General features: G+C 39.4%; 1 protein-coding gene across 2 annotated transcripts in view; it reads left to right on the top strand.

The window, feature by feature from the left end:
* The window catches only part of mical1 (microtubule associated monooxygenase, calponin and LIM domain containing 1), a 34,989-nt gene that overhangs the window by 2,113 nt on the left and 15,643 nt on the right, over positions 1-17,233 (top strand). For both annotated transcript variants that reach the window (XM_080031404.1, XM_080031403.1), the window contains exons 2-13: positions 3,591-3,903; positions 4,374-4,581; positions 5,310-5,417; positions 5,763-5,858; positions 6,526-6,681; positions 8,318-8,418; positions 9,094-9,348; positions 9,518-9,633; positions 14,052-14,178; positions 15,364-15,439; positions 15,921-16,068; positions 16,763-16,953. In XM_080031404.1, the coding sequence (XP_079887530.1) occupies positions 3,646-3,903; positions 4,374-4,581; positions 5,310-5,417; positions 5,763-5,858; positions 6,526-6,681; positions 8,318-8,418; positions 9,094-9,348; positions 9,518-9,633; positions 14,052-14,178; positions 15,364-15,439; positions 15,921-16,068; positions 16,763-16,953 (1,840 nt within the window). In that variant the 5' untranslated portion in view covers positions 3,591-3,645. The remainder of the gene's footprint in view (positions 1-3,590; positions 3,904-4,373; positions 4,582-5,309; positions 5,418-5,762; positions 5,859-6,525; positions 6,682-8,317; positions 8,419-9,093; positions 9,349-9,517; positions 9,634-14,051; positions 14,179-15,363; positions 15,440-15,920; positions 16,069-16,762; positions 16,954-17,233) is intronic.

Below are 17,233 nucleotides of genomic sequence, written 5' to 3'. Positions count from 1 at the left end.
AGACAGAAATAAAGTGTGGATATACGCTCAGACTTAGGATAATAATAGCGGCGGCGGAATGTGTTAGCAAAACAGTAGCTCTGTGGCTAACAGCTGAGCCGGAGCCTTCAGTCAGCTGAAGCAGACAGTCTAGCGGGGCGAGCAGACTATTCCCCCGTTACTAGGTCGACCTTCAAGCTGAACAAGAGCCCTCCGCTGCGCGTCGGGCTCCTGCTTCAGCTTGTCGGTCTTTATTTCTAGCAAGTGACCCGTTCGCTATACTTTATCCCTTACTTAGCCTAGCCTAGCTTTCCATTGTACAACTTCTCCTGGGCAGAAATAGACTCATACACTCTGCAAAATGAAGCGCGGGGGTTTGGATTGAGCAACTGACTTTATGATCAGCTAGATTATACACCGTTCCTTTTATTTGGTGATTTTTACGGGACATCAGGCCGCCGTGGTTAATGTTAAACACACGTCCTGCTAACATGGTCGCATGTTTAGAACGTTGACTATGGAACGTCAAACGCCCCCCTGTTCCGCAACAACAAGCTGGAGCATTTAAACAGAGAGGCGGAACTGATCGTGTCGGGAATCTTACTACCCCCCGAGGTAGTAAAATTCCCGGAACGATCACTCGCACCTTTCTTCCCTCGTTCCGCAACTGTCGCATTTACACAGCAGGGCGGAGGGCCGAAAGGCCGGCATATTCCCGGCTTTCACTGGCTGTGTAAAAGGGGCTTATATCTCAACCTGTCTGCCTCCCAACCTGTCTCCCCCTCCTCTTCCCCCACCCAGCTTACCTGTCTACCTGTCTCCTACGTCCCCCTCCTTTGCCTGTCTCTCCCACTCAGATCAACCTGTCCCCTCCCATGTTTTACAATAACAATGTATGTATATTAGAACTGTCTGCCTCTCAGCCTGTCTCTCCTCCAAACCCACTGTTAGACGCCTCCCCCCCTGGGGAGTAAATGTTCCTTAAATATGTGACGATTTAAGGAAAGGTGGTCACTCCTTGTAACTATGTTGGAACTAGTGACCCTCCGCGGAGTTTCTTGGTATTGATTGAAAATAAACCTTTTTGCTTCTACAACGTATCATTGTTGCTTTTCCTCACCACAACAGGTTGCCTTGTTTTCACAGGCAAATTTTAATTAATGTGAGACACTACAGGTGAATATTTTAAACATTTTAAAGAAGCATCTATTTAAAAACCAAAAGTCGAGATGTTGGATGAAGCCAGAGGTTAAATTCTTCATTTCATTTTTACATCATATTATTGTCCAAAGTTTTGACAGACACAATTTTGGATAGTGCAAACAGACAAGGTTTAGTCAAATAAACACATAAATGTACATGTTGGACCTTTTTACTAGTATGCATGAAGACATGTTATGGAATCAAAATAACAAAACATTTAAAGAATTCACCAGTGCTTGAAAAAATGGTATAGGCCTTTCAGGAAAATAAAAGTTTTGATCTAGTAGAGCGCTGTCTCCATTTGCAGCTCATTGGGATACTTTCACTATCACGATCACGTAATCTTGATTAATGATTTCAGACCAAAGGTAACTCTACACTGGTCATATCAGCAGCGGCTTATTATATGCTTGCTATTGTTGTGTCCCCACCACAATCTATGATCCGCACACTGCAGTTAACCAATAAGGAAACGGTGCACGCAATGAAAGAGTTGGAGTTGAAGGATTTTTTATGTAATTATCTTTCAAAAGTCTTTCTTTTCCATTCTCATGACGCATATTGGTTGCTGAGCTATGCTTTCATGTTGAACTTATAGATATCTTCATGAAACTTTGCCAATTGATAACTTACATAAAATGATATTTTTTTAAAGAAAAATACATATACAAACAGACAATGTTTAGTAAATTATACACCTTAATGTACATTTTGGTGTTCATGCTAGTATGAAAGAAGATCCCAAAATTGACCAGTGTTTGAAAATAATATGTTTTTGCCTGTAGTCTCTCGCCTTAAGTGAAACCATTATGCAACAGAGTGAACGCAGCAAGAAGGAAAACAGCGAACATGTTGTAGCTTCCTTCCTGTCTTGTTTGTTCAAAAATTGTGTCATTGTGGTTTTCTCTTTTTCAGTGAATACCTATGGATAATCAGTGGTAGAAAAATGTAAAAAAAGATGCACGATCCATGACAAATTAAGTATGGATACATTTTTATTCAGCAGCAACAACTCTTAACCAAACATCAGCTTTAAAAAAACAACCAAATTAGTGAGTGATCTGGAACTCTAAAAATGTCACTCAAGAAACTAGGCCGGTTCTTTTTGAGGGAAATCTGCATTTCTCTTCTCTCTGCTGTCCGTCTGTTCCTCTTAAATTAAAGTTAAAGTATTACATTAAAATAAATACAATGGAATATGGATCAGTGGCGTCCGATGTATGGATTTCGCACCAATACAGTTACTAGATCGGATTGGTCACATCTATAGTCAAATAACAGCAGTTTAAATGCATTTTCCACATGTTTTCACACTCAAGCACATACAGTACATAGTTGAGTCAGTTGCACTCAACTATGTACTGTATGTGCTTGAGTCATGCAAGCACACGTACGGCTGTAATTATAGACCCTGTGTGCATCTCAGGTGCAGTGTGTGTGTGTGTGTGTGTGTGTGTTGGACGGGGGGTGTTGTTGTTGTGAAGTTTCTGTCAGGAAGTGATGCATTGCGAGAGTGTGATTTACAGGAAATGTCGGCATAGCAACATCTTGCTAAAAGGTGCTAGACCTGTGTACTCTACTAGGCAAGGCAAGTGTATTTATATAGCACAATGCAGACACAAAGCCATTTAAAGTGCTTTACAGGGGCATAACATACATCAAGATGTACTGTATATATACTGTGCAAACACCAGTGCGTTTTGTGTTTGAGTGTGATATTTACAGTTAGCATGTTGCCTTTAGGACTACACACACATGACATGCTATTTATTTTGTTTTGAATTGAACCCACCACCTTAAGTAAATGTTTTGAAACAGAATGTGAGTTGCGAGCTCATATTTTATAGTCAAAATGTGATAGTTTTCCTTGTGTGGTAGAGGTGATAAACAACATTTACTTCCAGTCCAAACATGTGGCAAACATTACATTGACAGTCATGTGTGTCTCTCTCTCTCTCTCTGCCATATGTTTCCATTAAGCTGTGTGTACTCTTTACGTACTGAAACTCGTCTTACAACACGACCTGAGGCAAGTGTGTTAGTATGACACATCAGTTGTGGGCGGGCTGTTTCGGTTTACAGTGCAGTTGTAAAGGAAAGAAAAAAAATTGACAGGCAGATATGGAGAGCCACAGAACCCACTTTGGGGGAAGTCCGAGAATGACTCAACTGAGGTGGTGACAACGTAAACCTCAATAAGCATCTGGACTCTGATAAGATGATAAGATTTTAGTAACAACACTTCCCCCTTGCACAGAAGGTGGTAGACTGGTCCTCCTTATATAACTGCAACATCCCAGACTTTGATAATTAACCCTTTGATCATTGACAGTAATCCTATCCTAAGGGCATATGTTATTTCCAGGTAGGAAGCTCTTAAACTAACTTAACTTCCTCTCTTCCCACAGTTAACCACCAAACCTCGGGAGAAGAGGGACTAGGGGAGCCGTTTATCCCTAAACTATGGCAAACCAGGATGCCAGCAACCCGTCCCATGTGACTTTCGACCTCTTTGTCCAGGCCAAGACTTGTAAGGAAGTGAAGCAGCATTTTGCAGAGCTCTGCAAACAACTGGACCTCAACCCGAAAGACTTCAGGACTTTCTACGGCAAGTTGAAGGACAAACTGAATTACTGGAAAGCTAAAGCTGTGTGGACCAAGCTGGACAAGAGGGCTTCGCACGCAGATTACCAGCAAGGGAAAGCATGCACCAAAAACAAGGTACTGGAAAACACATGATACTGTTTTTTTAATTTTCTTTAAATGTATTTTAAAAGAATGTGAATGGTAATCATTTAAATATTATTTTAAATAGTATTTTTTAGTGGACAATTCATTGTATTTCCATGAGGAAATTCTTCCTTCCGTTTGTATTAAATTAAGTCGTTTAAATTTGAATCCATTCTTTATTTCTTCATAATGACAATTTGCATCATTGCAATCATTACACCCACCAGTAAAAAGATAAAAAAGGGACTTTTCTTTTTATACATAGCCTCACAACCTGTTTAAAATGCTATCTTTTTTTTTTTAAATATCGTTTTTGGATGCTTGAAATTGAAAAATTATTATCACTATTTATTGCCAAATAGACACAAGACAAATAAGACGATGACACAAAGACAAAGACCAAATACAATGTAATACAATGTTAACTGTTTTGTTTAATTCCCTCCTCCCCTCTCTCTCAGGCTCTTGTATTGGGTGCGGGGCCGGTGGGGCTGAGGACAGCCATCGAGCTGGCTCTGCTGGGAGCTCAGGTGGTGGTGCTAGAGAAGAGAGAAGCGTTCTCCAGGAACAATGTCCTCCACCTCTGGCCCTACACCATCTACGACCTGCGCGAGCTCGGAGCCAAGAAGTTCTACGGGAAGTTCTGCACTGGAGCTCTGGATCATATCAGTAAGTGACCAATCAATCACTGTTTAATGATAATTCATTTATTTGATAATAATACATTTACATTTGCTGGTGCCTTTCTGAACACTCAAGGTCAATGTACCGTTTAAAACATCAAAGGCAATTCAAGTACAATGGCATACAGTAAAAATGTAGAAAAAAAAATACATTAAAAAACACAGTGGTAGAAATTGTAATTCATAAAAATAGAATGCACAGTTCAAATTGATTTCCTATTGTGAATTATGAACAAGATAGATTGACATTATATTTGACCTAGATTGACATAGATGGACATAGGCTGTCCTTTACTACCGTGAACCAGGTCTGGTGTTGTTTTGAAATGATCCGGTTAGTGCTGACTTGAGTAGTTTATTAATCGATTCAGTCATCAACAGAAAAAACAGCAACACTTTTCTAAAACTTATATTTTGTTCTAATTTATGCATTTTAAAATGCACCAATATTACACAAGACGGTCTGTTTCGAGGTATTTCAACTGCATATGGGAAAAAGTTATATAAAGCCTTCGATGGAGCTGCATGACGTCTGATAACACAGTCCGAACTTTCGATGGTTGAGTTGCATCGTGGGTAATGCAGGCACCAGGTTTCGAATAGGAAAATTATGCAGTATCTTGAAAGAAAAGGTTGAACTTCCTGTTAGCATAAGGACAAGATTTTGTATCTTTGTTATCTCCAAATTCTAAGTAAATACACGTGTGTTTTCAGGCATCCGTCAGCTGCAGTTGATTCTCCTCAAAGTGTCCCTTCTGCTCGGGGTGGAGGTGCACACTGGAGTGGCCTTCCAGGGCTTGATTGAGCCCACAGGAGAAAACGGTATTTACATCTCCCATCACATTACCAACCAAAACTATTAACAAACAATATTTATGAAGCAGCAGCTGTATATAAATATGCACAAATATGTTCAAATGTGCACAAATACCGTACTAAAATTGTTATCCTGTATGAATTATTTTTATTAGGTGTTTTATTCAGTTTTTATGGGAACACATCTCGTACATTTATTGTCAGAGTTGGTTTAGTACTGCATGTTGGTTGTTTGAGCAACGTCTAAAACAATTTTCTGTCAATAAAGTTTTCTTTGAATCTGAAGTATTAAAGTTATTATGAGGTCAGCTGAGGCACTGGACACATGAATATTGGATGTGTTTGTGACAGGTTGGATGGCCAAGCTGAAGCCCACATCTCATCCTGCTACAACTTTCCAGTTTGACGTTTTCATCTGTGCCGGAGGAGGCAGCTATATCCCAGACGGTGAGACAGACAGACACACACATACGCACACTGAATCACTGCTTTTGCAATAGGGGACAGGGTCTACATTTTGCAAGGTCTTGCTGTTACACATAGTCACAAAACACAAACTTCCTCCATTAGCTATATTCAGCTATTTCCTTTTTTCTTTTCCTTTTTTTGTTGTTTTTGTCTGTTTTGAAGGTGGAGTCAGAGATTCTTGAGAATGCTTGTTATCAAATCAACTTTGTCACAATCAGTGAACATCTCCTAACAATCCCGCTACCTGTTCGTACTGTGTTTGCACTGGAAAAAAATCCAGTGAGTCTCCAGCCTAGACTCTGTAAACGGGTATGTAGACAAAGGGTACGTCAAGAAAGGGGCCCATCATATCTAGCAATATACCAGTTTACAGAGCCTAGGCTAAGTATTAACACCAGGAGTAATCCAAAGAAGTGCCCAAGAAATATTTCAGTTGCTGATTCTACTGCTAAGAAAAAAAACCTGGACGCTACCACCGAAAGGCTTACCTCATGAAGATGCGCCGACTGTGTTTTTGTTAATACTCAGAAATTACGCACTATAGCTTAAAATAAAGAAGGAATCAAGATTATGATCAAAACAAAATAGATGTAAAGTAACACAAAATATGGCTCTAACCCTTCTTCTTTATCAAACTGTTTTTAAGGTTTCAAGCACAAGGTTCTGAGAGGCAAACTGGCCATCGGTGTCACGGCAAACTTTGTAAACGGACACACGGCTGAAGAGGCTCAAGTGGCAGAGATCAGCGGCGTGGCTCGAATCTACAACCAGAAGTTCTTCCAACAGCTGCTCACTGAGACTGGTAGGAACTAGGGCTGTAACTATTCATAGATATACAGTAAATCAATATATCCATACGTTGGCGAATTGTTCAAGGTTATTTATTGTCATTTTTTTGTGTGCTTGCATACTTAAATGAAAAACCGTTTCTCAAACCCGACAGTACAAAACAGGCAAGCATTAGACATATAGTGCAACATTAAAAAGTTCTAGCGTGACATTTTTTTTGTAAGATCCAATTGCATCAATACAACGGCTACAAATTTGATGCGTGATGTCACTGATAAAACCTTGGAATGGTCTATGACTATGTTCATAATTAAAAGATCATCACAGGCTCTGAAAGTTAACCCATAAAAAAATAATCTACACTTAAATGCAATGTGGCAGTGGCACTTTATAATAAACAGAAGGTCTGTTTTTATTCATTGTATGAAAAAACAATGGACTGTTTTTCTTATTCAAATATCTGAAAGAGCTCAGAAGTAAAATGGTTAAAGCCTATTTTAATATATTTTTTTTTTTGGTGAGTTGATATAAATGTAACCGTAGATTGGACTATGATATTGTCTCATATCTGTTATCAGATGTGTTATCGTGGTGCCTTGTGAAATCGGCAAATATCATTTAGCTGTCCAATCAATCTATTCAATATCTTACCGTGATGAAACCAGCTATTTACACCACTGGTAGGAATCCATATTATATCTATGGTCCTTTTTCAGATGACAGAGGACATCTTGATTTGCAGTTAAGCAGCTGTCTTCTCTTTTTCAGTGAACCATTTTAAACACTGTAGCTACAAAAAGAGGAAATAAGTTGCTCCAGATCAACTCATTTCACACCATTGTTTTTCGTAAAGAGAGAACTTGAATTCTGAAGCAGAGTCAGTGAACCATAACGTTTCTACAGTAATAAGGGCACGAGGCGAGCGAGCTGTTGTTTTCATGTATTGGTCCCCTGTCGTGCCTCGCTGAACACAAACCCTCAAGGCATGAATGAATGTTCAACACTGTCGGGTTGAGTAGGTCGTGAAGTGTGTGTGGAAAAGAGCAGCATTGTTCCAAGTCTCAGTTAATTTCCTGTGGCAGTGTTAACCGTGATGAAATACTCACACACACACACACACACACACACACACACACACATACACACACACAAAGGCACTACACTACACTCCACACACAAACACACACACACACTCTCTCTCTCTCTCTCTCGTACCCCTTTCTTTTCTGACCCACTCTGCACTAAGTACACTGCAGAATGAATGTACGTGTCACCTTTAAATTTCACATTGCACCCATTTGAAGGACTTATTGGTCCCATCTGCTCCCCCCACCCTTCACTAACACCATGAGTAAACAAGCTAATGAGATAGAAAAAAAATATTCATCTCAAATGTGTTACGCAAGCTTACAGTGTATGGTGTGGATAAGAAGATCATGTCAATACAGTATGTCATGACAATACAAATATTGTATCGTGTATATATAAAAACAATTCCTTCCTGATTCTAAGCTAGCCTCTCTGTCTGTCTGTCTCTCTTTCTGTATTTCTGTCTGTCTGTATCCCTCTCTCAACTGTATCTCTCTCTGTCTGTCTGTCTATGTCTCTCTGTCGGTCTCTCTCTCTCTCTCTCCTTTTTCCCATTCCAGGTATTGATCTTGAGAATATCGTGTACTACAAAGACGACACCCACTACTTTGTCATGACGGCCAAGAAGAAGAGCCTGCTGAAGACCGGGGTCATTAAGCAGGTGAGAAAACAACACCATCCATCCATCACTGAGAACATAACTCTGATTCTTATTGGCACCAGCTGAATTCTCTGGCCAGTAAAGAAAAACAAACGCCATGAAGTGGACAGTCAATCATCTCTTCGTTCTCAGCGGCATACATAGACCTTTCAGCTAAAACCAGCAGGGTTCCAGTAGAAGAAACTTGATTTGATTTATTTAGTATCCCCATTAGCAACACAATCCAAACACAAAAAAATCAAGTGTGAATAAACAGCCTAGGCTCTGTAAATTGGTATGAAAAAGGGTAGGTAAACAAGTGGGCCCACCATAGCTAGCAACATGCCTGTTTACTGTGTCTTAACAATGCTGGATTTTTTTTTGGCACACACACACACAGTAGGTACTGTGAGGAGATAATGAAAAAAAATTTTTTTTTTGACAAGCATTCTCCAGAATCGCTGACTCCACCTTTTAAGTTGAACAAAATAGGCAAATGATAAGAAAGAGAACACATTAGAATGGATTAAAAAACAAAAATACACAAAAAAAAACACAAATAACTTGTACAAATAAATATATAAAATAAATAATCATAAAGGATGGTATTTTAAACTACATTGGTCACCCAAAATCATAAAAAAGTTCCATGCCTCATCAGACCTCATCTCTCTCTCTCTCTCCGTCTCTTCCCAGGACTACAGCGACGCATTGGAGCTTCTGTCTCCTGCTAACGTGGATCACGAGGCGTTGTGTCGCTACGCTAAAGACGCGGCCCTCTTCTCCACCGGCGGTAAACTGGACCTGCAGTTTGCTGTGAACCACGCGGGCCAGCCGGACGTGGCCGTGTTTGACTTCACGTGTATGCAACGAGCTGAGAACGCCTCTCTGGTCCGAGAGAGGAAGGGCAAGAAACTGCTGCTGGCTCTGGTTGGAGATTGCTTGGTGGAGGTAGGTGGCAACTTTTCTTTTTTTTTTCTTTCTCAAATATATTTTTTTAATTCATTTTTAACAAGTACGTTAAAATGAATGAAATGTTGCCTCCTCCACCTACAGTTAATTGGTGGGATTATCTCTTTGTTAATACTGCATTGTGTTTGCTATGCTGTTTTCTGTGCAGCCGTTCTGGCCTCTCGGTACAGGTATCGCCCGGGGGTTTCTCGCTGCTTTCGACACGGCGTGGATGGTGAGGAGCTGGGGCATGGGGGTCCCACATCTCAAGGTCCTGGCTGAACGGTGAGACAGCGTCAACAAAACACTAACCATAACATTATGCACACAAATGTGTTTTATCTAGTGGTGGGCCGTTATCGGCGTTAACGTGCTGCGTTAACGCAAAACTCTTATCGGCGATAAAAAAAATATCGCCGTTAATCTCTTATTCCACCTCCTGTTCGGCTCAGGGTTAGGTGTCCCTCCAGGGCCGATGGCTGTTCGCCGTCAGGGTGAACCCCCTTCCGTGTGTTCTCTGGTCGGGTAATAATAGCCGGGGGCCGTTGTTGACACTTGAGGAGCCTTTATTGCAGGAGCGAAGCTTCTCTCACACACCCGCCGCTCTCTCTCTCCATCACTTGCCCACGACACACACCACCTGGCTGCAGGATCGCTAATGTAACACTCAGCGCCAAACCCCCTTCACAAATCTGTCTATTCAATGTTTACTTATGAATGTATCCATGTACGTAACTCTGACATGTACATAACTTAATTTATTGTTAATAATATGGTCTGTTTATAAATTCGGCATATGATTAAAGCATCTAAACGCCCGTAATCATGTTAAATGTTTACTGTTTTTAAGTTATTAATGCCACTCGCTCCCGCAGATACACAGCAGAGGGAGGTCTTATATTCAGCCATTGCTAAAGGGAGTGTTGTATTATGGAACGGCCGCTGTGGTACGAAATTCTAGTCTCAACAATGTTTCCTACACGCAATTATAACTCTAGCGTCTACAGCGCGTTGTTTTCATGTAGTGTAACTTGTGTAATGTGTTACATTATTCAGCTGTTGCCGTGATGTCGGCTAACGCTGATGCTAATGATAACTAGCTCTCCGTCGCACAATAGACTGTAGGTTGGTGTTGCAGCCAGCTGTTAGGTGAAGCGCTGTCCCACAGGTAAAAGCCATGGACCTATAAAGCCTGTCCAATATTCACTCTAGTCCAGCATCTTGAAAAGTTTATAAGGACTTTATTATTTATGTAAAAATAATATTTAATGTTTCACTTGAAGCACAAAATTAATGGCTTTATTTTCTGTTATAGCCTACCCACCAAATTAGTTTTTTCGTTTTTTTAAGCACAAAAAACAGTGCAATGTTGTGATTTTTAGCCTTACAGTATCTCACAAAAGTGAGTACACTCCTAACATTTCTTCAAATATTTCATTATATCTTTCCATGCGACAACATTGAATAAATGACACTTTGATACAATGTCAAGTAGTCAGTGTACAGCTTGTATAACAGTGTAAATTTACTGTCCCCTCAAAATAACTCGACACACAGCCATTAATGTCTAAACTGCTGGCAACAAAAGTGAGTACACACCTAAGAAAAAATGTCCAAATTGGGCCCAAAGTGTCAATATTTTGTTTTGCCATCATTATTTTCTAGCACTGCCTTAACCCTCTTGGGCATGTAGTTCACTAGAGCTTCACAGGTTGCAACTGGAACCCTCTTCTACCCATTCATGACGACATCAAGGAGCTGGTGGATATTAGAGTCCTTGCGCTCCTCCATCTCCCGTTTTAGGATGCCCCAAAGATGCTCAATAGGGTTTAAGACTGGAGACATGCTTGGCCAGTCCATAACCTTTACCCTCAGCTTCTTTAGCAAGCCAGTGGTCATTCGGAGGGGTGTTTGGGGTCGTTATCATGTTGCAGTACTGCCCTGCAGCCCAGTTTATGAAGGGAGGGGATCATGCTCTGCTTCAGTATGTCACAGTACATGTTAGAATTCAATGAACTGTAGATCCCCAGTGCTGGCAGCACTCATGCAGCCCCAGACCATGACACTCCAACCACCATGCTTGACTCTAGGCAAGACACACTTGTCTTTGTACTCCTCACCTGGTTGCCGCTCCACACTCTTAACACCATCTGAACCAAATAAATGTATTTTGGTCTCATCAGACCACAGGACATGGTTGCAGTAATCCATGTCCGTAGTCTGTTTGTCTTCAGCAAACTTTTTGTGGGGTTTCTTGTGCATCATCTTTAGAATAGGCTTCCTTCTGGGATGACAGCCATGCAGACCAGTATGATGCAGAGTGCGGCGTATGGTCTGAGCACTGACAGGTTGACCCCCCACCCCTTCAAGCCCTTCAGCAATGCTGGCAGCACTCATACGTCTATTTTCCAAAGCCAACCTCTGTGTACGACGCTGACCATGTGCACTCAACCTTCGTAAACTGGGCCGCAGGGTGGTATTGCAACATGATAACGACCCCAAACACACCTCCAAGACGACCAGTGGCTTGCTAAAAAAGCTGAGGGTAAAGGTTATGGCCTGGCCAAGCATGTCTCCAGACCTAAACCCTATTGAGCATCTTTGGGGCATCCTCAAACGGAAGGTGGAGGAGCGCAAGGTCTTTAATATCCACCAGCTCTGTGATGCTGTCATAAATGGGTGGAAGAGGGTTCCAGTTGCAACCTGTGAAGCTCTAGTGAACTACATGCCCAAGAGGGTTAAGGCAGTGTTGGAAAATAATGGTGGCCACACAAAATATTTACACTTTGGGCCCAATTTGTAAAAATTTTCTAAGGGGTGTACTCACTTTTGTTGCCAGCAGTTTAAACATTAATGGCTGTGTGTCGAGTTATTTTGAGGGGACAGTAAATTTACACTGTTATACAAGCTGTGCAATGACTACTTTACATTGTATTAAAGTGTCATTTATTCAGTGTTGTCCCATGGAAAGATATAAAGAAAAATGTGAATAAATGTGAGGGGTGTACTCACTTTTGTGAGATACTGTATATCTGATTAAATTGTTAGAATATTATTTGTTCGCAATAATTAGACACTCGTTCTGACGACGAAATGAAAGCCACCTGGCTTGAGAAACACGTTCTCAAAGACTTACTTTGAGTCATTATTTAGGGAGCACACACATATTATGAATGAATTCAAATGAGCCATTTTAATCTAGATTAATTCCAAAATTCAATGAGATTAATCTAGATTAAAAAAATTAATCTATGCCCACCTCTAGTTTTATCTTTACATCATGAGCCAAATCATGCTGAATACACTGGAATTTATTTTGCAACTACAGTGTTACATCCTTAGGCTTTACCTTTTATGTATACAGTTAAATCCCATTGAGACCGGAGACTCTTTTAGACCTGTTCTCATTCCCACGTTGCCATTCTCACACACACACACACACACACACACACACACACACACACACACACACACACACACACACACACACACACCATGTATTCATTCATGGGGTGTTTAGTGTCTTGCTCTGGGAAACTTTGACATGTGGCGGGGAGACGGGGAATCGAACCACCGACCCTGTAGTTGAGGGTCGACCTCCCTACCCACTTCGCCACAGCTGCCCTCATTTACTGTACAATTTTTTTTTAAGGAGCATAAGACAATACAGTGAAATGCATTTTATTATCTTACATAGATCTACATTATCTTTTCATCATGAGGGAAATTATGCAAAATACAATGGAATCATAATGCAACTACATCCTGTTTCTTCACCATCTTCGTGCACTGTTTGATAGCGTTACTTCCTATCAAATACACACACACACACACACACACACACATAGGCTTTACTTTGAAAGTTTTGTAAAGCATAAATAATAAAATGCCCAAATGCATTAGTATTCCATATGGATCTCCTCATCAGAATCACCACCCACCCCCTGAGATAATGAGTTACTGTTTTGATTGCATAAGTGTACAAAATTATTTCAGCATGTTGTGATAAGAATGAAGCAATGAGGCTTCTGTGGTGTCTGACAGAAGTTGAGATTTTAATTAAAAGTTAATTAAAAGTATTTTGAATGAGATTAAACTGTGAATTTGGTTGTGGCATATACGAGGAGAATACAGAATAAAGTGTCAACAACTCCTCTGCTTGTATCAATAACTATCATCCTTTTTCTTAAAATTCAAAAAAACTGTGTACGTTTAGGTTAATTAATACCTGACATGTTCTTTACACCTTTTTAATACATTATATGAAAGATTTCTATACCTGCTCATCTAGAGTGATGTCAAACAATGCCTATGGTCAAGTTATCTCTAAGCTTAAAGGTGCTCTGAGGAACTTTCAGCTTTTTTTTGTTCATTTTAGCACCCCCTTTGGACAAAAGCAGTAGTGTTTTTACAATGCCAGCTATAGTTCCAGGGTAACCCTAACCCTAACCCTAACCCTAACCCTGCATTAAGAGATCTATATAAAAATAGCATTTTTTGCACTGATGGTCTCGTTTGCTATGACATGTAATGTATGATCATCACTGGAAAAATTTGACTGTTTCAGAAATATTTAAATGTTCCTTTTAGCACCTTTTTTAAATAATTTTCTTTTTTAGTTCCCTGTAACATTTCACTGCATCTCACTGTCTCCACTTGTTTTATTGATTTTCTTGCGGCTTTGCTTCCTCTCAAATGTGCAGAGAAAGTGTGTACCAGGCCCTGTCCCAAACCACGCCTGAAAACTGCAGCAAAAACTACACGGCTTACAGCATCAACCCCAAAACACGCTACACAAGGATCAACCTCTCCTCCATAACCGCCAACCAGGTCAGGACTGTCTCACTGTTTTATCCCTTGTTTACTCAACACAGATAAACCCTGCGTTACAATCCCCATACTTCCCTACTATTTAGTATGCCAGAAAAAGATTTAGGGTGTCCCACTACATGCAAGTCAATTATAGTATGCTGAAAATACATAAATGCCCCACTAACTCCAATAGCATTTTGGAGTATTCGTCTTTATTCTTGACATTTCTCGACATAATGAAAATATATCCTCCTTCTTTGATTTTCTTTCTCTCCTGTGGCCCTAAAACTCTTCTGTTCTTTAGTATGTAGTGTAGTAAAAAGAAAAAGTATGTGATTTGGAACACAGGGTTAGTCTTTGCTCACACAATACAAGCTGTGTCACAAAATCCTCCACACTGCAATGTATACAGTTTTCAAAATGTGTATCAGCATCGTAAAGCTGTATGTTATTTATGTCATTCTTAATTTTATGTGTGTACTCTGAAAGATGGATTATAAATCATTCAGAATGTAATGAATTTAAATAATTCATAGCACAGATGAGATTGTTATGCAGTCTTTTTAATCATCGAGGAGGTCATTCAAAGATGCCGATCACAGTATATTGATTTTGCGAAAAAGAAAATGTAAAGCATTTAGAATTGCAATTTGACTGATTTTTTTTTTTTATGCTTTGATATTCTAAGTGAGCATGTTTTTGATAAATGTTTCACTATACAGTCTGGATGGACGATATTCTAGATGTCTTACAATCTCCTATATATGTCTTCTTTTCTCTCTTTTTTTATGGTGTATTTGTATTTTATGTAAATTAATTATTCCATCTGTCCTAATGTAAAGATAGGTGTAAGGAACTCAGGAAGAATAGCCCATAATGCATCTAATTAGGATCCTAAATAAACAAAGAAATAGTTTCATAAGAGTAAAGCATGGTTTAAAAAATGGACATTCAGTTTTCATACGATGGAAAAAGACTTTGGCCTGTGTTTTATGTTAAACTGCTCCATAGATGTTTTAGTTGATTTTTTTTCAAACTATTGCTTGTATTCGTAGTTTCTGGACCTAGGCAGCAGTTTTGGATTTCAATTTTTTTTTTATATTGTTGTTATTGGTATGTCTTGGTTGGCTTACAGTAAAGCATTAAACATTATCTTAATATGATTTACATATCTTACTGTGTTCCTGTGTTGTTTTCGTTTAGGTGCAGCACCTGTATGTCGTCGACAAATCCAATACATTGATCAAGAAACCGAAGAACGGATCTCACATGCGCCAAGGTGAGCTGTCCTTCATTGGTGCAGGCACGCAGGCCGAAAATGTGACTTTATTTTCAGCTGTATATAGTTAAGAATTCAAGATATGAATTGTCATATGTACAGTAAAACAGGCAGTCGCACAGTACAATGAAATCGTACTTTGTCTGGTCTCCTACACACTTGGAATAAAATAGAATAAAACTAAGATATAAGCAGGAAACACTAAGTAGCACTAACACATAAAAAAAAAAGATTTATTTTCATTATATTTATTTCTCATCAGTTATTGTTGTATATTTGTTATTATAAAACGGGTGGCTTAAATCCAGCGATCTGATTGGTTCCTAACTGTTGTATAATGAGCGTATACATAACTGCATTCCAATCAGTTTGCAGAGTTCCATATCACTTTGCGACTGAGGAAGTAATGCCTTTGTAAACAACAAACGTTTTTTGTGCGACAGTGTGTGATGTGTATACTCCTGTGTGCTTGTCCTCTCAGACTCGGTCAGTGGTTTTGAGGAGTTGTTGAACTGGTGCCAGAAACACACGGCCGGTTGTTACAAAGTCAAAGTCAAAGATTTCACTCAATCCTGGAGGTCCGGCCTGGCTCTGTGCGCTCTGATCCACCACTTCAGACCGCAGCTCATGTGAGTATATAACCTGATACTAGTTTGGTTTCACGGTAGGCAATATAAATCTATGTGGAGGTTTGAATAGTGTAAATTTGACCCAATTATTTGAAATATGCATCAGGGAATTTCCATTAGCATAATTGATTTATCTTTTTAAAAGCTAGAAATCTAGATGTTGGATAAAGCCAATTAAATCTTGATATTTTTTTTACAACATTCTAGTGTCCAAAGTGTTTACTGAACAGATTTTGGATTATTTTTTCATTTTTTTTATTTATACATTAAAAGATACAGGTCTTTAAAAATGCCTTTTCTGCATGTTTTTAAGAACAAATTGTATAATATATCAGCAATTTATCAACATATGAGCAAATCCTTCTGTACTAACCTTCAGAATAGTGTTAAGAATGATTATGGAAAGTTTAGTTGATGCAAGTGCTTTATAAATTGCGATTTTTGGTTCAGAGTATTGAATAAAACTTATTTTCAGCCGTTAAAGATGGTTGTATAGGAGAAATATACAGATACAAACAGTCAAGGTATAGTATAATAAACACTTAAATGTAAATATTTGGCCTTTTTTATTCACACTAGTATGAAAGAAGACATGTTATGGAAGCAAAATAGCCTATAAAATCTCAAAATTGACCAGTGCTTGTCTGCCGTTTCTCACCTTAATACTCAAGAGTAATATCTGATTCCTCCACAGTGACATGTCCTCGCTGCAGGAGAGCGATGCGGTCCACAACACCCAGCTGGCCTTCAGCCTCTTGGAGAAGGAGCTGGGCATCCCTCCCGTCATGTCCGCCTCTGACTTAGCAAACAGCGGGCAGATAGACAAGCTGTCCATGGTGCTCTACCTCACCCAGCTGCAGAGTGCCTTCACTGGACAGGCAAAAGGTAAACGTCTGAGCTATGTGTTCAATATCGATACTAGGGCAAAATTATGTCTAAAAACAGCCAACAAATATATAAAATAAAAAGCATCTTGCAATATACAACAGTTCATTAATTATGTCAATATAAATAGTGCTGCATGATTTCAGGAAAAAGGTAAAAGTTTGAGAGATTTGAGATTTATTTATTTAAAATAGGGACTGTGCATATTGAAAAACATTTGTGTTAAATAATATGCAAATTACCATCAGTAGTCCTCCTGGCATAATTATGTTAAATATGC

This window comes from Ammodytes marinus (assembly GCF_949987685.1).
Source record: "Ammodytes marinus genome assembly, chromosome: 7".
In the NCBI taxonomy this organism is placed as follows: domain Eukaryota; kingdom Metazoa; phylum Chordata; class Actinopteri; order Uranoscopiformes; family Ammodytidae; genus Ammodytes; species Ammodytes marinus.
Note: the sequence above shows the minus strand (reverse complement) of the source record. Positions and strands in the feature narration are given on the sequence as shown.